At 37.1% G+C, this 26228-nt stretch overlaps 1 protein-coding gene across 2 annotated transcripts in view; it reads right to left on the reverse strand.

Annotated features, from left to right (window-relative positions):
* ATAD2B (ATPase family AAA domain containing 2B) overlaps nt 1-26228 on the reverse strand; it is a 75316-nt gene that overhangs the window by 35323 nt on the left and 13765 nt on the right. For both annotated transcript variants that reach the window (XM_082277111.1, XM_082277110.1), the window contains exons 2-16: nt 23652-23806; nt 22150-22196; nt 20970-21123; nt 18809-18911; nt 18160-18268; nt 16890-17006; nt 15765-15840; nt 13877-13975; nt 12833-12944; nt 12276-12391; nt 11342-11516; nt 10470-10558; nt 9530-9689; nt 8504-8594; nt 2308-2619 (exon numbers count right to left, since the gene is read on the reverse strand). In XM_082277111.1, coding sequence (XP_082133237.1) covers nt 2308-2619; nt 8504-8594; nt 9530-9689; nt 10470-10558; nt 11342-11516; nt 12276-12391; nt 12833-12944; nt 13877-13975; nt 15765-15840; nt 16890-17006; nt 18160-18268; nt 18809-18911; nt 20970-21123; nt 22150-22196; nt 23652-23806 — 1915 coding nt within the window. The remainder of the gene's footprint in view (nt 1-2307; nt 2620-8503; nt 8595-9529; nt 9690-10469; nt 10559-11341; nt 11517-12275; nt 12392-12832; nt 12945-13876; nt 13976-15764; nt 15841-16889; nt 17007-18159; nt 18269-18808; nt 18912-20969; nt 21124-22149; nt 22197-23651; nt 23807-26228) is intronic.

Here is a 26228-nt window from a genome sequence, read left to right on the forward strand (position 1 = left end):
CCTTAGCTGGCCGTGTGATGTAAGAAAGCGGATTCAGAGTAGGCTGGGCTGGAATGATATTCTGCTGGCATGGGAGGAGGATGTGTCCTATCCCTTGTCAAGGGATACACACCTGACAATCATTCCTCAGGGAACAAAGATGAAGAAGGCTTGCAGACCCCAAGCAGTGGCCAAAAGCTAGTCCACAGCAAGAAAACATGGCACAGAAGCTGCTGGATATTTAGCTAAAGCTAAGGGTGGAGACCTCCAAATCAACTGGACAAAGGCCTTCTTCCTCTGGGCTCACTACAGTCCCTAAAACAGACAGAATTTCCAGTATACCAAATGTAGGCACAAGTAAGTCCTATGCTCATGCACTGGACACAGCTTTCCCTTCCTAAAATACACAATTATTTTAAAAGGTAGCTCATCTTTTAATCCCAAGCATCAAGTCTCTGTGACGTCTTCTGCTTGAGCATCTGACTCACTGAATTACAAGAAACAGGAATTCTTAGTGAAATGCAGAAAACCTGATGTGCAGATTGTAAGCACACCTGTAAGCATGTGCTGTATACTTAGCTTTGAATTCAAGAAAATTTGAAGCCCAGTTGTGTAATCTACATTGCACAATGTACAATTGTTGTACCTGAAAGTGGATTCTTCTGGTTTTAACAAAGATTAAGCTTGTTATTCAATATCTTCTTGGACTTAAGGGAGTAAGAAAAAAACTAAAGGAAATGCTAAAAGAAACCTCAGTTCACACATCTTCAAAATCAATTACCTACAAACATTTAAAAGAGCCCATAGCAGCAAATTATCTAGTAAAACTTCTATTTAAATCAACTAAAGCTTCCAAATTCAATTTGTTAGCAGTAATGAGCAATAATAAATAGGAATGTAAAAAATATAACCAAAGAAATTACTCTGAACTTAAACCAATTCTTCAACAAGAATGATGATCTCTAAACTGGGTGCTACCAACAGGTTAACAGCACACAGACACTCAAGCATCTTAAATAACTTTGGTTACAATCAAGGGAGCCCAACAGGATCTAACTGCAGCTGCAAGCCAGCTCATTTCCCCCTGCCTACCACCACATGCTCCCAGGGCCCATCTCTGGCCAACTCCAACATTTGTTAAAACCTCCAGCTACCCCATAATCAGCAGAAAACACATAAATACATCATTTTTGGATGAGTTTTCTGGCTAAAACAGTTTAACAAAGGACCTGATCTACTCAAGCAAGTGGAAAAGATAGAGCAAAAATGCACAGCTGGGCTGGAGAACTGCAGCAGCCACCATAAGAATCAGCTTAAGCTGCCTGGGCTGCAGGCTGAAAGCGTGCTCTGGAACACGAATGAGAAGAAAGTCAAGAAAGATTTGCTTTATGACTGGGCTGTTTTCAAGTTAATCACACACAACCCCAAGAACTGGGGGGTGAGAATGATCCCAGATAAGAACAGTAGACTGTATCAGAATAAACAGATCTCAAAGCCAAGGTATCTTGTTCAACACTTAACTTCCAAGAAATGACCTGGGTAACTATTAAAGCATGTCTCAGAGAACAGTTGGGTAAAAAAACCCCAGCACCTGTTGACTCACTGCCAGTCAAAACAGCCAGCCACATTCCTTCTTGTTCCCAGCTTCCTTGGTGCACTCACACTGCTCCCATTGCAGCAGGTTTCTGGCATTCACCAACCCCTTAGTGAGTTGATTTTACTCACAAATTTGGCAAAAAAAGCTAACTTGACAAAACAGCAAACAGTTCTCCACTTGCTAAGCCAACAGAATCAGCTTGGAAGATCAGGAATGCACCAGGCCAGTTCAGGGAGAGGGAAGCCTCAAGACTTTCTTCTAGATCAGCACATGACCATTACATAGGCTCAGGTATCTCAGCTAAACACCTGCTGAGCAGTGAGCCCCCCAAAGCTTCTGCACCACCAGCAAGCACAGGACAAGGGATAGCTAACCAATGTTCAGGACAGGAGCACCAATTTCAGGTCCTGTTACACTCAGTAACATTGTCTCACTATTTTTTTTTGTTCTGACCTTTAGTTATGCCCTATCATTTCTTGTATTTAAATTGTAAATTACTTGTTTCTTTTTTTGGATGGCACTTACACGCATGGGACCTTACTCTATATAGGTCAGGTCATTAGATTCTACAACAACTTGGAATCAGCAGAAATAATTATGCAACATTCGAGCAAGTGGTATTTACATCCTAACAACGCTGAAGGAAATACACATGAGATTTATGGCTAGGTGGAGAAGCTGAAATACTTGCAAAGTGAAACAGCATTTGCAAAAAACCCCAAACCACATACCTTCACTTTTGTCACCCTGGCTGAATTCAGCGTGAGGGAACACTTTGTGTAAGACCTCGAGGAGCTTAGTGAAGGTCCGTTCCAAGAGCGGCCTGATGACGGGGGACAGCGCGTGTCCCGAAGACGTCACGGCGCGCTGGGAGGCAGGCACAATGTTCTGCATCGCGTGGTAGAAATCCTGCGCGCTGAGGACCACTGAGGAGACGTCCAGCTGGAGCTTCTGACTGCTCATGTAAATCTGGGGGTAGCGGCGTCTCAGGGCAATCAAGGCAGCCTCAGTGCAAAGTGCTTTTATGTCAGCTCCACAGTACCCTAGTGCACACAGGAACACAAACACCTTCCATGAAACAGCACCGCTGTGCCACACCTGTCTCAAGCATGCCTCCAGCTAAAAACAAGCTTATTTAATTAATTAATACTTCATTGTCAGGGTCCACAAAGCACCTGCCAATAGGTATCAGGTCATAATCTGGTGACAGTGTTGTATACCAAGAAATCAGGTTTATTAAGATAATACTAAGAAATTAATTCCACATTGAGGTTAAAATTACCTACATTTTCACTATATCATATGATACATAGTGCATTTTCAGTCCTGGTTTATAGGTCTGTTACTGCTCTTTCTTTTCCCTTAATACTGTATAAAGTATGTGTGCAATTTTAACAGGCTAGTCACTCTCCTTCTTTTTTCCTTTAATACCGCCACATGAACATATTCTTTAATAGGAAAGTAATTTTGTTACACTGAACATCACCAACTTTAAACTTTTACAGTCTGAGAAAATGAGCAGTATAAAGAAAAATGTTTCATGAGTAGAATATGGAAGAGATAAAATCTCTTGTTAAAAAAGCAAACTCTGGATTCCTGGAAAAATGTTAACTTCTACTATTGAGAAAAATGTTTCATACTTTTTAGGAGTTTCATAACTTTACTAGTATAATCAAAAGTAGAAATTAAAATGCATTAGAATTTTAATGTAGCCTATCTTCATAAGTATCTACAGGTGGCTACCTAAAATTGCTTAATCATCACTAGTGAAAAACACAGATCTGATAATTATGAAATACAGAGAGACTTAATACCTCTGAGTCTTTTGCAGTACTAATGGTTTGGGGGTTTTCCCCAGAGCTAGAAATTAGATTTCAAATTTTTCCATCTTTCTCAGCAAGAGACATTAATATGCCTCTGTATTTTGAAGCACCATAGCTCCACCTTTCAAAAACTGTAAAACAATATTCCAGTGAGAAAAGTCATTTAGAGAATTAGAGTCACTATAGGAAAATGTGTTGCACTGAGGTACTCCCATATAAAAGTTCATGGGTTTGTAATGAAGTGTTTATAGAAGGTAATTAATCAATTCTTTAGTTAAAACTATTCTCACTCAACTGTTTTTTTACCAGACTTCCTCCTCCCCACCAAGTCTTCCATTAGTTGCATTTTTTCTACTCTCTTTTTGTATTAAGACAAGGGCATGTTTAGATGGGATATTAGAAAGAAATTCTTTACTATAAGGCACTTGAACCGGTTGTCCAGAGAGGCTGTGGGTGTCCCATCCTTGGAAGTATCCAAAGCCAGCTTAGATGGGGCTCTGAGCAGCCTGGTCTGCTGCAAGCTGTCCCTGCCAATGGCATGGGGGCTGGAACTGGATGAACTTTATGGTCCCTTCCAACCCAAACCATTCTATGATTCTATAGAAGATTGGTCTTTTGGCAGCATCAAGTCCCAAAACTGATGCCTGCCTTGCTTCTCTCTCTTTAGCCTCTGCTGTTCTTTCAGTGCTGCTGGGACATATATTTTACCAAAATCCATACAGCAATAGGGAACAAAGCTGATTCCATACACAGCGTTTAAAAATAAAAAAGGAAGCAATTAATATGGAAGACAGACACTTTTCCATCCCCATCTTTAAGATATCTAAATTTGGGGGATAAGAATAAAAGAAACCCACTTTCCAGCTATAAAGATGACTGAAATTGGATGAGACTTCAAAACGCACCTTTCGTATATATACTTAAAAATAATTAAAAAAAAAAAAAGGCAAAACAAAAATAAACCCACATAGAAGATCACCATAAATATCGGATGATTCCTGCAATTTTTAAACCAAGATTTGCAATTTTATAAAAAGCTTAGTAGCTACAATTGTGTAAATTTGATGAGACCACACCATGACTGTTATCTAAAACATATGTAGCAATTTACAGTCCCAGTTACCTTGAAATAAATACACATTACATTTGAAATATGTTCAGATATATCCACCATATTAATCAATAGACAACTAATTGTTTTCAGCAGTGAAGTTTTGCGTTTGAGGTTTTTTTAACTTTAATTTAACAGGAAATAAAAACTATGCAGACACACTCCAACCATGTGAAACTATTAGACAATAGCTACAGGTGCAAAAGAGAAATCAAACCAGGGTTCTAAATTTTGCTTTGTTCTTTAGGTATCAGGTATCACATTCCCGTTTAAATTGGTCCACTTCTCATCCAAAAACCACACTAGATTAAATAAAAAATGGGTGGGGGGAACACTAAACCAAAGCTTAAATCAAAGATATGCTGGAGATATGCAGCACCCTGAATGCCTGTCAACTTAGAAACTAGTTTAGCATCTTTGTGACAAAAGATTCAACAGCTCAGGAGCTATATCCTTCCCAACTTTTCTATTAACAAATTCTATAATATCGCTTTCTAACAGTCATTTTAATCACCGCTTGTACATCTCCAAAGAATTGCAAAATTAGGAAATAATAACCTGTAGCCTATTTTTAAAATTAAATTCTCAGGTGATCAGATACACAATTAGTCTCCATTTCTACTTCTCATTTCTCAGGAGCAATTACAATTGAAGACTAATAATTGGTATCTCTTTTTGAGGGACTCTCTTGTGCATACTGTACATCCATTTCAGTGACAAGAAAACTTCAAAAATCCTGTACCTTGTGAAACATTAAAGAGCTTTTTATTGCTAAGAAGCAAATGCACACTGATTAAACAGAAGAAAAACATGAGTGAAGTATTGTCAAAACAAAATAAAATGTATCATGCCTACAGAAAATAATCTGATTTAGTTTTTACCCAAATTGACCCTGTAATATAAACTCAGGGTTCAGTGGATTTGCTTCCATTTTTGAAGCATCTCACAAAATATGTTTAATTTGCCAGGAAAAATGTACTGGCACACCTTAACTTAGAACAAAATGAGGATTCCTGCCAAGTAGCCCATTTGCTTCTACCCAGCACCACCACACTCTGCTAAACATTTCTGAAGTACAATTTTCAAAAAGCAGGACAGCAAAAACCTGTGTAGGTTTCCAAAGAAGGCACTTTGATCAGCAAAATTTTCCAGCCATCCTCTTCCACCTCTACTGTGCAGAAATTGTGTCCTCTTTAAAATTTCTTCTGCCTAAAACCCACAACAAAGTGCTACTGAACTGGGTGAAGCATTTAGGTAAAAAAATCTTGATCACTTCTTCCACTTCATGTTGTGCAACTCCCTACTAACCTCCCAAAATTACTGTAGGGAAAGAGAGTTGGCAAACAATTCAGCAAGATGACAGAGATAAAAAATAACTACTAGGCTTATTTTAAAAAATTGTGAAAAACAGGAATGCTAATGCCAAAATCTCCTCCTTCATCATTACATGAGGATAGGAAAGAAAAATCTAACGTTATCTTTTTGCCACAAAACGCTCCTGCAATAATAAGCACAGAATAGAGTATTTTTAACAAGCATCTTCAGCATGCTGGTTTGCTTCTTTATAATTCTATTTAATAATGTTATTTAAATAACCCTTACTATATTGTAAAAATATTCATCTGCAGGATGCCAGATGGAGGAATTCACACTTTTTTAGTTGCTAGTATGTTTTGTTTTCTGCAAGACTGAGTTTATAGGTATGTCTCTCTGCCTACAGAAAGTTACCATTCCAAACAAGGGAATAAGCACAAGAGATAAGAAAGGATTTATAAAGTTCAGGGTATCTGGGACACGTCTCCAGTAAGGAGAACAAACATAGTAATTATGTGTGTTTACTGAAAGTGCTAATAAGACATGTGTGTGTGGTCTTCTGAGCAATGCTGTGCTGTCCCCAAGCTGCTTCACTTCATCTCACACACACTGCAGTCATGAGGCCATTCAGGGAAGTGGAGTCTTTAATTCTCACATACTCAGAAATCCTCTAAAACGTTGTAATCCATAACACCTGGGACAAAAATCAACTCTCAGGAAATAACCTATTTCTGGCAAGTCCTGGGGCTTTTCCCTTCCAATTTCCTTCTAATTACAACCCTGGATCTTAAGAAGTTCTGGGTCGCACATACACCTGCTTCCCCAAAATCATTTGCTTTGGGAGTATTTCAGCAGTTTTCTTCATTAGGATCCAAAAGCTTGGAGTTAAGTGTTGCCAAGTCTGCTGAACTGGAGAGAGGTATCAACCATGCTGTGCCAAAAGCCTGGCAAAGTCTAGGCAGCTTTTACTTGGGGAAGAGGGAGTGTTGTTTTCGGGGGGGAAGGTTGGTTGTTTTTAAAGAAAACCTGCACACAAGGGGAAATAGCAGACTGGTATAAACTGTATCACAGACATGTAAGTGTACCAATGAGTCCCATTGGTAATGGCCACAAAGAACCTGGAAAGTCTGTTTAAATCATTATTGCTGCTTTTACTTATAGAAATGATGAGACAATCCCAAGGTGAAGAAGATACACCAGTCTTACTTCAGCAGTTTTGAAAAGTCTTTGTAATACCCCAAAGATTTTCATCTTGGACATATGGAAACACTTAAATTCCAAGATACAGACTGGAAGTCAAGTATACAGTATCTGGAGAGCAGGAAAGCCAAAGAAAATAGAAAAGGGTATTTCTTTTTGTTAGCTGACTTCCACAGAACTGACAGCCTTTACGGAGCACAAAGAAGGTGTTCCAATAAAATGTACAAATGGCTTTCCCTATTGTCTGAAATTTTAAAATAGTGTGCCCTCAATGAAAAAATACGGTGAACTTCTAAAAAAACATCTGTGTTCTTTTCCCATCTATTCCCCTCTTTCCCACTAAGCAGCACCACATCTTTGCATAATTCAAGCAGAATTTACATGGAACGGGTTTGTCATGTGCTGTCCTATACCCGGCAAAGCTTAAACTGGAATTTGCTGGATAGTTGTTTTCTCCTCACCAGAAGATGTTGAGGTCTTTGTGCATCAAAAGCGGAGGGATGCTGCTTCGATGAGAGATCTCCCTGTGGATGAAGAGGATAATTCGGATGTACTGTAGCTGACTGAATGGACTGATGTTCAATTTAAAGTTCTTAGATTCCCTGATGATGGATTCCAAAGCACAGATATTTGAGACTGTTCTTTTTCTGAGAACTTCAATGCTCGTCCAAGCAGATGACTGACAGAGAATGTATCCTTGCATGACAAATTGTTGAGAAGATATTGTGGTGTGTGCTTTAAGGTCATTTCCTCTGTTAAATTCACAATAAAAATATTTGGGTTTATTTCTGATTAGATTTAAACAGCAGGCTTATCTTGAACAACCAACCTCCATTCAGTACAGCAGATCTTTGTGAGCTCCAAAGGTGTATTTAATGTATTCAAGGTGTGGTGGTTTTTTTCTCCCCTACCTATGTCTACACTTTGAGGTTGTTCTGTGCTAGCAATCTGGAAAAAAAATTCATCTTGAGAAAGACTGGTTAGTTTGCTGGATTTATGTCAGAGGAGAGCATGCCAGTCAGTAAAAAAAAAAACAACAAACAAAACAAAACAAAACAAAAAAAAAAAAAAAAAAAAAAACCTCCCCACACACAAGTACTGATTTTTTTTCCTCAATAAGTAGACAGAAAAACTCCCAAGTCCCCCTATCTCTTTTGTAATCATCTAATTTAATGGGAACTCTACCTGAAGATTCCAATTCCAACTTCATTTTGCTTCTCTTTAAGGGTATGCATCCTATATAAGGACAGTGATGTTACAGAAAGGAAACACTGTTGTATTTTCAAATCACTACTAGCGACTCATTTTGTGTTTTAGTAAGACAGAAACATATTTTGTTACTACAAAAAGAGTGTTGTTCAAAGTACAGAAGTTTAGAAAGATAAAGAAAAGAAAATCTCGACACATTTAACATACCTTCAAAGTTTTACACAGAAGAGAAAGCCTCTACAGTAAAAGTACTAACATCATAATACTCACCAACACATTTTTCAGCCAGTTCTCCTAAGAAAGGATCTGACAATTTGGGGTTCCAATCCCTGGTATGAATTTGCAAAATGTGCTTTCGTGCCTGATTTAAAAAAAAAAAAAAAAAGAAAAGAAAATGAGATAAAAAAAACTAGCAAGCCAAAACCATGTCACAGAAAAAAGTATTATTTATTCATGTGCATCTATAGTTACTTTACCTGCTTTTGATGTAACTGAGACACATAAAATAGAACTTGGCACTCAAAAGTCTCTCAAGAGCAAAGCTTTTCCCTTCTTTTTTAATTCCATATATAAGCAGTATTTGTTTCACCAGTTCCACATTTTAATTTCTGTTTAATCAATATTATTATACATGAACTGATCAAAACTCATGTTCTATTAGGAATTGTCATAGTTTTATAATTTCATTTTTAATTACTGCACCTATGGTTAACAGGTTCTACCATCAAAGGCCTCACCAATTAATGTATTGCTGAGTAGCACAGCACATAAATATGAATCCCAGAACGATTCCAGCTAAAAGTTCTATAAAATCCAAATACATCTATCCAGAAAGAAAATAAAATTAATTCTAAGTAAAAATTCATGAAGTATTATGGTGGAGTTTATGTAAGTTTAGAATAAAGAACTGAAATGTTTCTGTTGTCAACATTGTAAAGTCTGGCTGTGCATCTACATTTTTTACGTGCTTAGAAGTCAACAAGATTTAAAGTTATTTTCCTTTACCATAAGTTTCAAGCCCCAAATAGGGTTCATTATACCAATCCATAGTTTTTAGATAAGCAATTCAGTTTATTGTGAATAATTTACCTCTGTTTAGTTTTAGCTATATCCTGAAGATGTGAAGCTCAATACAACTTTATGTATATAATCTGTTTGTACTAAAAATATCTTACTAAAATTAAACATTCTTACAAGCAAGAATAAATATTTTTATTTCATAAGCTTGGCTGTCAGGCATTCAAATGTTTAATATACTAAAGATGCTGATTAATAAATCTCCTTTCCAGGTTTTACCTTCTTGTCAGGCAAGTTGAAAAGAAACTCCCTGTCAAAGCGACCAGGTCTCCTGAGTGCAGGATCTATAGAATCCAGTCTGTTTGTAGCACCAATTACAACTATTTCACCTCTATTATCCAGTCCATCCATGAGGGCAAGAAGAGTAGACACTATAGAGCTAAAAGAGAGTTTTCAGAATAAGGAAGTATAGGGAACACTGTAAGAACTTTTGCATTTTCAAAAGCAACATTAGTAAGTTCAAAAGAAAGCTAAGCTACAAACAGGTGCACAACAGTTTCAAGTCTCATATGTTCCACTGACCTCCTGGTCTGCTGGCCCCAAATTTCTGTCCTATTTCTCTCAGCAGAGATGGACACATAGATACTACCACCTATAGAATGACAGGTACAAGTGTGCTGCCAAACAGAGCCCAAAACCCAGAACCAAAACTGAGACTGAAAGCAGCTATGAAGAATTTCAGCCAGCAGCAAACATTTTGTAAAAAATGTTTTAAAAAATGACACTATAGCAACACAAGACATGTTTGTACATCACACCATCTAGAATCAAAATCACAGGTGAGTTCAGTTCATTGATAGAACATTACAGTTCATCATGTTAGAATAAAAGTTTTCAACTGGTTATTCTATTGGGCTGGTAACAGACATTCTGTTTACATCACAAAACAACAAACCAAGGAATGGCTGTGGAAATCTTGCAGTTAATAATGTGGATCAAGGGTAATTGTCACTGCAATTCAATTCCCAGCAAATTACAGTTTGCCAGAAGGACTGAAAAGATGACTTTCAACACCAGAAAACCAATCTGTCCTTTCTAGTGTAAGTGGGCTTCAGAAAAAGTAAAAACCTTTCCTGGGAAATGAGTAAAATTACATTTAAGAGTTTACCTAGATAAGGTACCCTATACAAAGATAATGGCAGCATAGAAGAAATATTACCTGTGAATCTGATCTTGTCTGCTAGAACGAACTGGAGCCAAGCCATCTATTTCATCAAAAAAGATTATAGAGGGTCTCATCAAGTATGCCTGGTATGCAATATATAAAACAAAAATTGAATTCACTGTTAATTCTTGATTTATCCATCAACACTAAAAACTGGTTTCACTAGAAAGCATTAACATGCTAAACTAACACACATACTGAGACATCTTTTTTAAAAAGTGTAAAGTCTGAAATGAAAACTGAATTTCCAATTCAGCAGTGTTTCAAAGCAAAGCTGAGTGCAGTCTGCTTCGAGTAAGCAAGATGGCACCAGTGTACCAGTTTTACTGTGTGCTGCACAGGTTAAAGACAAACACACACCTTCCAGTCAGTTAGAGAGAACATGATCTTATCTGCTCACAATCTGTTTGTTTAGACATCTCTATCTGACAGCTACTTTTCTTTGAGCTACTGCATTTTACTGCTTTGTGTGATTCTCTGTTCTGTCCAATCTCTTCTAAGCCAAAAAAGAACATTAAAATAGACACACAACCAACGCAGTCATGCAGTTCCCCCTGTAGCATTTATTTTGAACATGCCAGTCAAACTCAAACTCATTGACTGATTTTTTTTTTTCCACAATTTTTACCCAAACTACTTTGCTTCTTTAATGGACAAGTCAAGAGACTTCTTTCTCTAAGTTTCCAGAGAAAGAAAAACTACTCAGAATTCCTCTATTCTTATTGTCTAAGTATGCCATTTGGTAAAATCCTGCTTAATTTATGAAAATGTAGTTATTTGTTTCAATTGCAAATACCTTTGGCTACCTAAACCACAAAATACAACATACAGAGAAATCATATGAAAAAAACGTATTTTGTTCTAACCTGATCGAAAAGGAGTCGAAGCTGACGTTCAGATTCACCAACCCACTTACTGAGACAGTCTGCTCCTTTCCTCATAAAGAAAGCCACCTTTTTGTCTCCTTGACTGCATTCATTAGCTAGAGCTCTAGCTACCAAGGTTTTACCTGTTCCAGGAGGACCATAGAATAAACAGCCCCTGAAGATAAATGGATCAACACAGTCACAAACTTATTTTACGTCTCCTGAAAAACTCCAAGTCAAATTTTAAAATGAAGACAGGGAGCCTGGAGAAGAAAGACTTAAGATCTCGTATTATTATTTTGTGTATTAGCATGACTTCATAAAATCTAAGATTGTTTTATGCTTTCAAATCAGTAAAACTTTGATCTGTAAAGAACATTAATCAAAGGCATATTAAGTTTCCAAAGTCTTCTTTTACATTAGTTAAATACCACCTCTTCAAATATTAGAAGTTAGGTAACACTTTAATCAGCGTTTGTTACTTCTTTGGAATGAAGTAATTAAGTGACAAAAATATCCCCACAATCAATTTACTTAGATACCATGTACCCATTTAAATCACACAGCAAGATAACTGATTAATATATATTAAAATCACAGTATAATATTACTGAGAAAAACATCAGCATTTTGCTTGATCTAGTAAAATATTTAATAACATAACGGGAAAAAAAGGCAAGGTACTACTAAATAGAACACATGAGAATTCTTTCTTTAACCAAATCACAAAGTTTACTGTCCTACCACAAGAAAAATAAACTAGATTTTTTTAACTCTTCATCCTGCTTATTACATATTGTGAGACAAGTGGAGTAGCAAACACATAAATCTATTTGAACTGTAAAACCCTTCAGGGCAAGAATCAATCTCCTATGTGTTTTCAATTCTTTAGCGCTTAATAAAAAAATGCAACAGTAAGAGTAAATACACCTACCTTGGTGGCTGAATTTTGAATTTTTCAAATATTTCTGGATAGAGAAGAGGAAACACTACCATTTCCTTAAGTGCAAGGATATGATGGCTCAATCCCCCTATACTATCAAAACACACCTTAGGGGGAAAAAAAGCATACAAAGTTTATATTGTAAGTGTTCCACAAGAGCACCTTTATTTATAAAACATTTGAAAACAAATTAGAAAAAATACTGCATTGACCAACAGGAATTCCCTGAATTTTCGAAGTGTGAAAAAAATAGTTGAGAAAGTCATCTCTTGGCTGCCCACAAGAGGTTTATCTGGTTTGCAAGTTAACTGTGCCAGGGACGCCTGGACATCTACAGAGATCCAGCCTGAGTCCCAGAGCAAATGCTTTGTAGTCCAAAAAACACAGACAAAAGCTTTGGTAAAAACAAAACAAAACAAAACAAAATAAAATAAAATAAAAATCAGTGAGCTTTTTATGAATTTACTTCAAACTCAATAAGAGGATGTGGTCAATTCTGCTTATGCATAACTGAGGGAAGGAAGATAAAAAGCTCTAACAAAACCTACCGATTTATCAACAATCATAGGGTCAACATCAGCCAAACTTGCCCCAACTTTCACACGTTCTCGAAGGATTCCACTAGCTAAGTCTTCTGCTCTGAAGTTTAAAGGCAGGCACCTGTTCAACAACAAACAAACACCAATCAAATACAGTTCTTTTTTCACTGCTTGGAGGAGAAGAACCAAGAGATTAAATGCCTTTTACTACATAAAGAGATAACCTTCCCAGATTGGTAAACAAAACTAATCTATTTTTTTGTGGCAATCATTGTTACATATCTGGAAGTTCCTTAATATAGTTTTATGTTTCCATACACATATTTCAATCTGAAGAACCAGGCTGGACAGATTATTTTGATTAAACACAGATGAAACAGTATTTCCTTCCTTTAAGCCCCTACACAGATATTACATCAGGCCAACTACACAGGTAAAGGAAGAAAGGTACCAGTAAGACACAGGTTACACTCAGAACTACACTTCTGGTACATTGCTTGAATTCCTTGTGATCGAAAAGGGAGCAATGTGGCAGACAGGAAGAGATGGAAAAAAGCTGAGGAAAATTTTATTTCCTGCGGAATTTTCCTACTTAGGTATCTGTGGAGGTGAATAGATTTACTTACAGATCTTCCACTTTTAGATTACTGCTAAATACATGTAAGGTCAAAAAAATAGGCACTGGGTGTGTAGAACACATGAATTGTTACACAGGAGGAAGAGGGAAGAGCTGGGAGTACAACTGAATTAACTGGGACCAAGTTACACCGATGATAATATTTTAACCAACAGGAGTTATCTTTTATAACCCAATTGAATCAAACAGCTATTCCTGTATTTCCATCTTTTTATCACTAGTATTAATTAATCTACTCATAAGACTCCAAAATCTGTATTAATATATAACCAGCACTCCTCCTAAACCATGTCTGCAGGTAATTACAGGCAGAATCAAAAGTCTCCAGAACTCATAAAACATTACAGTCTAGTTCTGTTTATTTTCTGATAAATAATAAAATCAAACCATTCTAAAGACCAAGGATGTTCTGATACCTATTTCTTGCTCTGGCTATGCTTTTAGATTTTCTTCTTTCGAAACGTTCTTCATCTGAAGAGGTTGTATCGCTGCTGTGAATGGCGTGCTTCTTTCTCCTATGGAAGTGGCAAAACAAACAGAAAACTCAGTCTTTTTTGGAGTAGAATGCCATGTTTTGGTCCTTCTATAAAAATGAAACTGAAATGGCAAGTACAGTACTGATCAGTAAGTAGTGTAAGTACTGAGATGCCTGCAAATTCTAGCTTCATTAAGTATCAAAATAATCTGAGAGGGGAACAACAGCTCTTACTGCCACAGCGATTATCTGATTTCAACATGAACGTTACTAGGACAGTAGAGCCCCATAAGAAGTGTGGTCCAGTCCATGTCACCTCAGCACTGTGATTTGAATATTCAATCAATAAGCTGCAACTGTACTTAGGAAAGCTTCCAACCACTTTAGGCACCTCTAACATAACAGACATACCAAGATCTCCTTACTCAGTTTGGTTTTTCCTTTAAATATTCTTTGAAAAAATTCCATACTTCACAAAGTATATAGTCTCTTTTTATGAGGTTATTAATTCTGAATAGCAGAACAGACCCTCAAAATACCTGTACTTCTGATCTGAATCCATGTAAAATTACTATCCAAAGTCTGAATGAATCATTTCTTATTTTAGTATGACAGTATTTCAGAAAACTGAGTATTTCAGAAATACAACAGAGTGTACATTAAATTGTCTGTACAAAAAGGTGTTGAGTTTGATATTGGTTTGGAAAATTCAGCACTTTCTTGCATGAAGAAGTTGGCTACTAGTAAAAAGTCTTCAATTTTAAGTGAATATAGTGAGTTGCATCATCTGTATGAACATGATAATGCACTGAATTAACTGGTTTTTGCCAATGGATAACATGGTCTATCAGTTTTACTGTTCAATGACCAAAAATGAGATACATTTCAAAATATATCAAAGAGAGTATCACGCAATTAGGAAGACTTTTTATGACAGTGCCTTGACAAGAAGGGATAAAATGAGGGCTGAATAATGAGCAGGCTAAAACTGAAGGGGTAATAACTTTCACACTCTTCATATATAAATAGTAAGTACAAGTCCAGAGATTATACAAAAAAAGTCACACAAGGAGAAAAAAAACAACTCTTATTTGTATTAAAAAGAAACTTTAGAATCCTAAGATTCAGCCACTACTTTATTTACTTTATGTATTTGCACTATGCCATTAAGTTAAGCAGTAAGACAAGAGTTTCAGCTATGACTAGTATTCATTTACTTGGATTCTGTTCATGGACAGACTTGTCTTTTTGAAGCTTTTATTAAGTTTATTTTTTAAAAAATGTTTTAAGCTGTAATCTCATCTGTTTTGTTACATAAAGCCTACCGACAGTTTCCAAGACAACTTGGTACATTCCAGACTTCTTTGACACAAAACATAAGAGTCAAAAATTATGCTTGCTAAATATTTTATTAAATTGTTGATAATTCTTGGATGGAATTTGAACTGAAAGAAAACAAAAAACATTAACCTGTTTTGCGCAGTTTTGTAGAACAGAAAGGGGATATTTGTTAAACTGATGTGCTGGATTTAAATATTAAATATACAGCCTTACAGAAAAAGCTACATTGTGCCACGCAGAATTCCTTCCAGTACTTGTAGCACACCTGTTTCCATTCTGTTTAGCACAAAGCTTCTACTGGGATTACAAAGTGCCATGACACTCCTGTTTGGATGCTGATCAGGGTCTGAACCTAGGATACAGTTCAAGACCCACTCACATGCATAAATGAACTGTGCAACTCACTCAGGAATGGTTCAAAAATCAAAAGCTACCAGAATGTACTAAAGGAAAGCAAACAAATTACATCCCAAAAGACTGACATTTACCTGATATGGCTTCTTCTTGCAGGAGATCTGTGAATATCAAATAGCGTATTTTCTCTCTTTTTTTGATGAGCTGGCACTGTAACATCAATTACAAAAGAATTATAAACTAATCTAAATGCAGCACGTAAGTGCTAGGTTATCACTTCATCAATAAGGTTATCACTGGTTTCTCCAAAAGCTTAAATTAAGGAAGTAATTGGGCAGGGGACTTTGTCACTATCACTGTACTTGGCTGGATGCAGCCATGGGAATTCCATCCTCACCCTTCTCAAATTATCAGAGCTGTGTCTGTCATGGCACACAATGTAACTCATTCAGGGCAATAGCATTTTTAGTTTATTTGCAGGACATGAAACTCCATACAGAAACCTCTTCATAGCTGATAATATGGGACATTTTGAAATTTCTCTGAACAAATAAACCACAGCAGTTCTCTATCAGAGAAATCACATTCTATGATCCTGACTTGCAGAAATGGTTCAAAGCTCCATCAGGGCAAACTCAAACTTGACAGGAGGAAGCATTTCTTTACTGAGAGGGTGGTTCAACACTGGAACAGGCTTCCTAAAGAAGTGGTCGATGCCCCAAGCCTGTCATAAGAGGCATTTGGACAATGCCCTGAATAAAATGGTTTTGATCAGCCCTGAAGCAGTCAGGCAGCTGGACTAGATGATCACTGTAGATTCCTTCCAACTGAAATACTTTAAATTTCTCATCTGTGATAACTGCTGCTATGTTATTTATCTACAGTTATGAATTAGGCTTACTACTGAAGAAGAGAAGCAGGCATAACAGTAACTATTTTTTCTATGTAATCACCTAATTTATTAGATTGCTTTCTGCCAAGTATTTCTTGACTTAAACCCCATTCACCTCCAACCCTGAGCCCAGCAGAGTTCAATGAGGCAGCAATGCCACCACCACTGACAAACTGACAGACTGTGTCTCAGCAGTCCCACCCACGTGGTGAACCACAACAGGTCAGGATGGAAATCACACAGTGCTGCTGCATCCCTGTTACTCGGTCAGGGGTGAAGAGTAGCCATCCAACTATTCCCTCCCCACATCCATGGTATTCCACAGGTCAGAAGAGCAGAACAGCATGAGCACTGTCCGGTTCCTCACCTATTGGAGGGGCCTGGTATCTCTCAACAGTTTTTCTCTGTCTGAGATTATATGGCCGATCATTTTCTTCCCCCTCAGCTTCTTCTACTTCTATATCTCCATCTTCTTCCTGAGACTCTGTTGGGGGGTAAAAATATTTTCAGAACACTTCCACTTCATGTCAGAGCTACTTTCATCCTAAAAAATTTACACTTTAATGGTCACTGAGAATTACTGCCTATATATTAATTAACACTAATTGGCAAATCACTGGAAATTTGAAGACCACAATAAATCTACAGCACATTGTTAAATTTCCTTCTAGTTTTTTACAGAAGATTCTGGAAAGGTAAAAGAAAGAAAAATAAATGTATTCAAAACAGCTCTAGCTGGAAAATACTTCAAACATCACTTCTATCTGCTGTATTTTTCCTTCAATAATTATCCCTCAAATTAAGGATAATGCATTTCTTTTCTTTTCCATAGGAGCCTCAATAAATCAAATATTTGACACAGCATGAAAAATAGTACAACTTTATGATTCACAGCATCATTTTTACACAAAGCAAAGGAACACAGAAATACACTTTATACACTTTGTGTATGAAGGCACAACCTAGGCCCATCTGTTAACAGGATCAGAATTTCCATCCAAGCATCTCAGAACTAGGACTGCATTCTTATTCATTGGGACACACCACACCTTCCACAGCAGTTTTAGTTAAAAACTGAGACTATGCTGAAACCTGTATGGATGCCTAAAGTTTAAGTCTGATTTCTTAAGGAGGCCAAGCACAATGCTGATCAGGCCATCAAAGTCAGCCACAATCCCTTCTTTCCCAGTAATTTTGGAACCTATTGACCAGTTTCACTCAGATTTTTAAAGTAAAGTACAATTTCAAATACAGCTCTGCCCTTACAAGCCTTCTCAAATGTCGATGGACAGAAAACAGACTTTAATTAATACCTTCCCCCACAGGAAAGATGCAAGCCTAATTATTACAAATTCTTTCTGGTAATTGACACTCAGCACAGGAGAAACATCAAGTCATCACATAGTTGTAGACTACATTCATCACACCTTGGCTTACACCAGATTGTTACAGGGGATGTAAGGAAAGCTCCAGTGACTTAGTGTTATGAAAAATGGAAGGAAGGAAATGTAGTATACAAACATTTAGAAACCAGGCATTGTTCTGCTTTCTGTAGTGCAATATATTGCTACCTTATGTGAAGAACTTTGTTTTGTAAGTATTTGAGACAAACCCCTACAATTTTTTACAACCCATACCTTCTTCTTCCCCTTCTGTGGACACTTCATGGTGGTTCTGAATCCCATAGCTATTTCTCCTCAGTGATTTCCTCCTTCTTTTCACTCGAGAATACATATCCATGTTTTCCTGGAATAAAATTCACATGCACTCCCATCAGCACTGTCCCATGTCACTCACAGTCTTAGTGCAGTAAGTAATGCTCCACACAATCCCTAGCCCTCAAGTGTTTCTCCAGCAGAGCTCTCCACAGGTAGACTACAAAAGCACTCATTTAACAGTGCTCAAGTAAGTCTCTCAGGCAGAACCTGGTCCATCTAATACAGAGTAACATCGGTATCAAGCCATTTTCATGAAAAAAGAAGATGATAGTCCCTGGTCCTGTTTCCAAGCTACCAGAGTATGCTTCAAACCAAAGAAGAACCACCACAGCACAGCATGACAGCATGACTGAATTTGTCAATAAAGAAAACATAATGTCGTGTATATCCATTAATTTAGTTCTGAATTTTAGTTATCAAAGTTTAGTTTATCAAGTTTAATGGTATACACTGAAGAAAATCAGAAACCTTTAGACAGAGCTACAGACAAATGTATGGTGTTTACAAAAACAAACATGCTCTGCCTTGGTATGCCTTTTATCCAAGAGCTCAGAAACTCTGCACTTACGAATTCTGTATCTGTCCACATCCGTAGCCGCTCTACCTCCCCAGATCGCCTGTTCCTCCTGATGTTAATATTATCCATTTCCTGTAGGACAGCTTCAGCAGTACTAAAATATATGCAACAGTTAACACACACAAAAAAGTCAAAACAGTAACATGCAGAACTTTTGACATAGTATCCAACATCTTAAGTTGTATATCAATTAACTACAAACCCAACCATAATAAAACTGGACGAATATAAACTAAGAAGTATGTAAAAGAAGAAATGCTGATGCTATTAAAGTTTGGGGTTCAAATTAGACAGTAGCATTTTAAAAGACTTTTAAAAAAATTTTGCTCAGTATAAATTGTAGCATATATATTTGCAACTGCTTAGACGTAAGATTAGATGTCAGGTAAGATTAAATTTGCAAAATAAGAAAGCAAAGCTTTTTACCTACAATTATAATACTGGGAATGCAATTAATGCCTCCACCCCATAAGCTTTACAGTTTCTTACCATGGCCTCAGAAAGACACTAGAACATAAAGGATTTTCTTTTTGTTAAATCAGTAACATCTAGAATCTCGTTGTTCTGAATTTGACCTCACTACCATTCCTCATCTACTATTTAATTAGTCAGCATTTTCATTTTCTCGAGTATTTGTAAACAGCTGTCAAAACAATGGTGGTATATAAGCAATAACCCTGGCCAAGATGCTTCACTGCTAAGGAAGAGAACAACACAGTACTAGCCAGGCCAAGTGAATTATTTGGCCACCTGTCCTGAAGACCATGTTACTGCTCTCCATGGTGATTAGAGTAGCTTTCAACTGGAATTTTACTATATTTGTATAATATTTGTAAGACAGAAACTTTCACTGCCTTTTTTTCAAGCTGTTTAAAAGTAAATCTAAAGGGTGAAAGCCTGCCTAGAAAGAAGACAGTGGAAGTTCTGGTGATATAAGTCAGTAAAGTCACAATTTCATTATGAGAGCTCCTCTCAATTTTAAACAATTCTTCCAAAATATCTGTGATGTGTGACAGAACCATTTCAAGTAAAATCATGCTGCAGTTTGCTACCAAAGAAAATAGGGTTGAAAGGGACCTGGAAAAGTCTAAGTGCTCTGCCAGGCAAGAGCACACTACACAATGCCTAAATAGTTCTTGACAGACTTTTGTCTAATCTGTTCTTAAAAACCTCCAATGATTATGGGACACACTGTTATCAGTATAAGCTCATATAGAGACTTCAGTACCATGATCTTATCAAATTACAACCTTCATGGTAGACTTTTTCCTACTGTTGATGAAGAGAGGGAGATTCAACTGCAACTAGAAAAATAAATGTACCTCAATGTAAGTTTGCAAACTGATACCAAATAGTTACTGAGTAAGATGAAAAAGAAAATTAAATTAAAGATTCAACAGAATACATTTAACAATAAAGATAATACTTGACATTTAAATGCTTATGTTTAAATCATTTTACAGCACTAGAGAGAGCAGTCTCTCACAGATGTGACTGTTAAAACCTGTTTTACAGGTGGGAAAATCAGGACATATTAAGTGACCTGCCCAGGCCTAGAGAGAAATAATATTTCAAAAATAAGCATTTCTGGCTCCCATTCCTATGCTCAGACCAGACCATGCCTCCCTGTCTGACCTACTTTGTCTGCACAGTAAATGTCAAAAAGTGACACCCACCCTATGTGAATTATTAACAAATGGTAAAAAACAAAAACAAAAGAAAGCTACAAACTTTTGATATTTTATGATCAAAATCATACAAGCAAAATCTAGAATGCTTCCAAGCACTGCTGCTAATCACCAATTTACATGACATTTAAGGTATCACTACATAAACAGGTTACCAAGAAACAAACTAGGGTGTGGATTTACAGCACTCAGGCACTCTCCAGTAACTGCCAACATACAGCCTTATCCAGGTGTAAACACAGAGTAACTTACTCTTCAATGGAAGCCTGGGAAGCTGCTCTGCATTTAGAGCATGGATAGCATGGCAGCCACAGCACAGACCCAGCTGTAACTCAAACCACAATCTAGCTTGTCTCAATGCATCCCCACAGTAAAACACAGACATGGCACTGGAACACAGGGGTTTCTAATTTTAAAAAATCATTAAGGTGCTTGGTGAATACAACTGTAGTATCCCCACATACCTGTTTACTAGCTGATCAAACAATAAACTCTGATTCAAAGTTTCAAATCTGTTTTTCCTGGACCGACAACTTTTTCTGACTTCTATATCTCCGTTTATGCAAGCATGGTCCCCATCTCCCTTTTTTTCCCCTCGAAGGGGGTGGCTTTTGAGAGCTAAGAGAAATTTGTATTACTACTTCAAAATGCAGAAAACAACATTTTCACAAACAAGAATTAGTAAGAGAATACTTAGCAAGGACAATAAACCAAAAGTTATTAAGCACAGTATGAGCTAAAAACTGTATTTTTTTATTCCTAAAGAAGTTATTTTAAAAGTTATTTCTGCATATTCAAGCTTATTTCCTTAGATGATAATCTTATTTTATGATGAAAATTTGGCATTCAGTTAAGCATTCAATATTTTTACGTTAACATCAACACTAAAATGCACATTTGGCCCGCAGTTTCAATTCTTAAGTCTTTCAAATACAGTATCAAAAGGTCAGATACAACATATTGACTTCACAAGCAAATCTACACCAGCTACTTTGTACACTGCCAAACAAAGAGATCCCACTGCTGATTGTTCCTTAGGCACCAGAATAAATAATAGTACCAAATATGCTTAATGAAATAACACTTTACATAGAGTCAACACAGAACTAAACAAGACAGAACTGATGAAAAAGGGACACATAAGACCAAGTGGGTTTAGCTGAGATAAGCAATGAAATGGCAAGTTTGTAAGGTACAAGCTTTTAGGAAGACTGTTCAAGGTAGCAGGAGCTGCAGACAAGGCAGGTCTCTCTAAAGCAATAGCAGAGTCAAGTAATGTTAAGAACCACAGAAGGCCAAATTTCAGATGAGCAAAGAGAGTAGGTAAATTAAAGAGACCAACTGGGAGAGGAAGGCCAAAATTAGTTCATAACAGTAATTTGGGAATTAAGGAAAACACTGAGATCATGGCCAAGAGGTCTGAATTGAGAAGAGAAATGGATTTTCATCTAAAAATGTTCCCCATATCCACAAAGAGTATCCAAGATGGTGACAGGAGAAAACTGAGTCAAAACATTAACTTTTCTGGTCAAAATGGTCAAAGTAATCAGTAAAGCTATCAAAAACATATGTCACTGAAAATTGTTGACATAAAACTGTTTAATGTGAAAGTTGATACAAAAAGGTTTGCTATAATTCACTTACATAAGCTACGTCCATTTGGTAGTGTAGCACCAGGCTGAGAAGTTAACCTAGGAAACAATCAGACACACAAATCACATTAACATTCCTTAGGTCAAGCAGAAGACACAGCGAAAATAGAACTTTGACTGTAAAATGCTCCATGATACTCTGATTTCAAAACCTTTGCGAGACGTAGCCTTGGAAGAGTCTGCTTCATGCCCAACACCTTAGTGAAAACAAAACTGCTCAATACCAATTATATGAATCCCCCCAACTGTCAAAGCATCTCTTTGATTAATCTGCCTCATCTTTCCTCATGCCCTTGTCCTGTTAACTCTCCCCTTAAATTTCAGAACAGAGCCTTGGTATAGCTCTCCAAAGGCAACCATCATTCCAACATCTCAGATAAACCAACAGAAGTAACAAAACTTTTGGGAAACGTCTTAGTGACTCAAGATCACTGTTTAGCGCAGCGCTTTGGATTTTGGCAGAAACAACAAAAAACTTCAGATGCAAAGACATGTTGCGGTGGGTTCTAAATGAGCAACAATATGATTTTCAGCACCCTGGCCAAATTTCATTTGACACAATGATCTAAATTCTCCCAGTTGTATTAAATACTTCTTTTGGTATATTGACATTTCTAGGAGGTCCAGTACAACTCTACTCTTATAAACAAAAGAAACAGAAGGTGCACGAGTTTCAATACATTCCCAATGACCATGGCACATTAATACGATAGATTTAATTCATTCTGTTTTTAAAGAGCAAAATAAACAAAAGAGGTCTATTTTGAGATTTACAAAGCTTTTAAGCAAACTTCATCCTAGCAGTCCAGTAGTGATTTAGAGTCACTCTTGTATTATACAAAGCATTACAAGAATGATTTTGACATGTACATAAATATGAAATACATATCTACAAAAGAATCAGTATTAACTGAAAGTTTGTGGATCAGGAACATACTGTGTACACTGTCTCATAATTACTTGTAATCATGTGAAGAACCTTATGAATACAAGAATGCTTTGTAAAATACTATTAAATCAGAGTTATAATATAAAATTAATCACTTCAGCTTCAAGTTACAAAAATGTGGCAGGACTGAGGCTATATTCAGTAAAATTTACTTACTAGGCTGAACAACAATAGAAATAAACTTGACCGTTACCCATTCCCTAAAGATGGTAACACTGATTCCCTAATTAAAACATAAAAAAGCTTGAGTACATAAAAATACCAATTACATTACTAAATCCGGATGCATCAAGAACCTAACATTCAGACAGCATCTCAAATAAAATTACTTTCTATTTTTTGCACAAACATGCATAGAAAGGAAATAGAGATGAGAGAATTGATGTAATCCACATTCCTGGAGTCTTAAACTGAAGAAAATGGTGTGAAAATAACATGCTTCAGAAGTACACTCCTGAGCTGCAGCTGACTGCAGAAGTAGTGTAAGTGGGATAACAAAACAGGAAAAACTGGTATGAGTTCCTTCTTCTCCTGGCATCAATTACCTGGACTGTCCAGTTGAGATGCTCCATTCCTCTCGCTGCCCAGTACTGCGTGATTTTGATTTGTCTTTGCACACAGGATCAGCATGTTTTGAGGTACGTTTGGCAGGAGGAGATATGTGGCTATCACTCAAACTAGCATCACTACCTTCATCTTTCTGAAAAGAAAAAAAGCATCAGATCATACTTAATTGGCTCATTTGCCAATATCCTTACAGGAAAAGGGTAAACTTCAGCTTAGTAAAAGGAAAGTCTCTCTCAAACTCTTAGTGACCAACCTGTGTAAAATGTTAAAAGTGTTTATTCTGAAAACATTAACAGAAACTATGAAAATATTTAATTTCAAATATTAAACTTCTATAATAGTTTTTCTGTATTTCTGAACAAGTATTGTTTCTATAACCCATTGTATTTTTTATATCATAACATGACACTGCTATTTTCACCTTACTTGCAAAAGAGCTAGTAATGCCATAAGGAGAGAAAACAACTGAGGAAAATTAAGATACTTAAAAACACAGCAATTATTTATTCTATTGATGTTGTCTTTGTCTTTAAAACTCTTAAACAAACACTCTTCCTTCTTGTAAGTTTTCCAGTACCTTGTTCTACCCATCAAACGGTCCAGCACACAGCCAGGAGGTGTCCAACATGTTCATTAACAGCATTATGCACACTAAACACCTTACTCTTAACACCTTTTAAGAAGCACCTAAAGACTACCAAAAGGGGCCTTTTTTCTGTTGAAGGTAACAGAGACAGAAACTCAAAGATCATAGCAAGGGATTACTTCAGAGTTGTACACAAGAAATGAGAAGACAGTAAACTACAGAGGATCTGCTTTTGTTGAGGTGAACTACTGCAACAAAACATAAAACCAGAATTCTATCAACTACAAATTTTAGCTCATCAAAACAGTCTTGGTGTCATCCAGTGGGACCCTGGGCAAACCTCATCAAGTTCAACAAGTCCAAGTGCAAGGTCCTGTACCTGGGTCCAGGCAATCCAAAGCACAAGTACAGGCTGGGTGGAAAATGGATGGAGAGCAGCCCACGGAAGGACTTGGGGGTGTTGCTTGAAAAGAAGCTCAACGTGTCCCCACAATGTGCTCCTGCAGCTCAGAAAGCCAAAGTGTCCGGGGCTGCATCAGCAGCAAAATGGGCAGCAAGTCAAGGGAGAGGATGCTCCCTGCCTATGTCCCCACTCCAGAGATCCCACCTGGAGTCCTGTGTCCAGCTCTGAGGCCCACAGCATATGAAGGACATGGAACTGTTGGAGGAAGTCCAGAGAAGGCCAGGGAGATAATCCAAGGGCTGGAGCAGCTGTGCTGTGGAGAAAGGCTGAGAGAGTTGGGGTTGTTCAGCTTGGAGAAGGCTCCAGGGAGATCTCCTAGAACTTGCCGGTAACTAAAGGGGCTCGCTCATAAGAGAGCTGGAAAGCGATGGTTTAACAAGGGCATGTATTGACAGGACAAGGGGAGATAGTTTTAAACTGACAGACGGCAAGTTTAAGTTAGATATTAGGAAGAAATTCTTCCCTGTGAGGGTGGTGAGGCCCTGGCACAGGGTGCCCAAAGAAGCTGTGGCTGCCCCATCCCTGGAAGTGTTCAAGGCCAGGCTGGATGTGGTTTTGAGCAGCTTGGGATAGTGGAAGGTGTCCTTTTCCATGGCAAGGGTTTTGGAACTAGATGATCTTTAAGGTTCCTTCCAACCCAGACCATTCTATGATTCTATGGTTAAAAAACTGAATATCCTTTATTGCAACAACAGAGAACCAATTTTCAAATATTAAGGTCCAGGAATTGTCACTAAGCACTTGAACTATGACAAAAAGATAATTTTATTTATACACACGGAGATCACCACAGAAGTCCCATTTGTTCATCAGGCTTATTAACAACAACAATCTGCTTTATACTCCAGATACTTCAACATCACGTGTCATGTAATCAAGAAAACTAAAAAAGAAAATGCTTAATTTTTAAGAGAGGAGGACAATATCACAGCACAGTATTTAGAAAGTGAAATCCAAATGTATGGGTGCAGTTTGACAAGACAACTCAGCACCACTGTGACACAGGGAGAGTCCATGCACTCCTCTGCCTGACTAGACAGCACCTCTCCAATGTCCTCTGATCATCTTCTGATGTTTCTCTGACCCACCCATAAACTAGACCAGCTCACTAGAGCTTCAAAAGCTCACTTTCCTTCTGCTACATGAACTTCCTACCTTGTCAATGATGTTAAGAATTTCATGAGGGATCAGACAAGTACAAAATATAGTGCAAGAAAAAAACACAAGCTGAAGACAAGACCACTGTCTGTAGAAACAGAAAGCTTCAAGTGAAATAGGCTGTCTGCATCACACCTTAACATTTTGTCCCAAATATATATTTTAACAAATATTAACTAAATACTTATAATACCACTAATAAATTAATACAGTATTCATTATGATATAGTATTTATTTACTACATATGTTAAGGTGATAATACTTATCAATACTTTTGATGACACTAAAAAGTACTAAACACTGAAAACTAGTATTAAATGTTAACCAGCCCACGTTCATATGTCATT

The sequence above is a fragment of the Coloeus monedula genome (assembly GCF_965178545.1).
Source record: "Coloeus monedula genome assembly, chromosome: 2".
Taxonomy (NCBI): domain Eukaryota; kingdom Metazoa; phylum Chordata; class Aves; order Passeriformes; family Corvidae; genus Coloeus; species Coloeus monedula.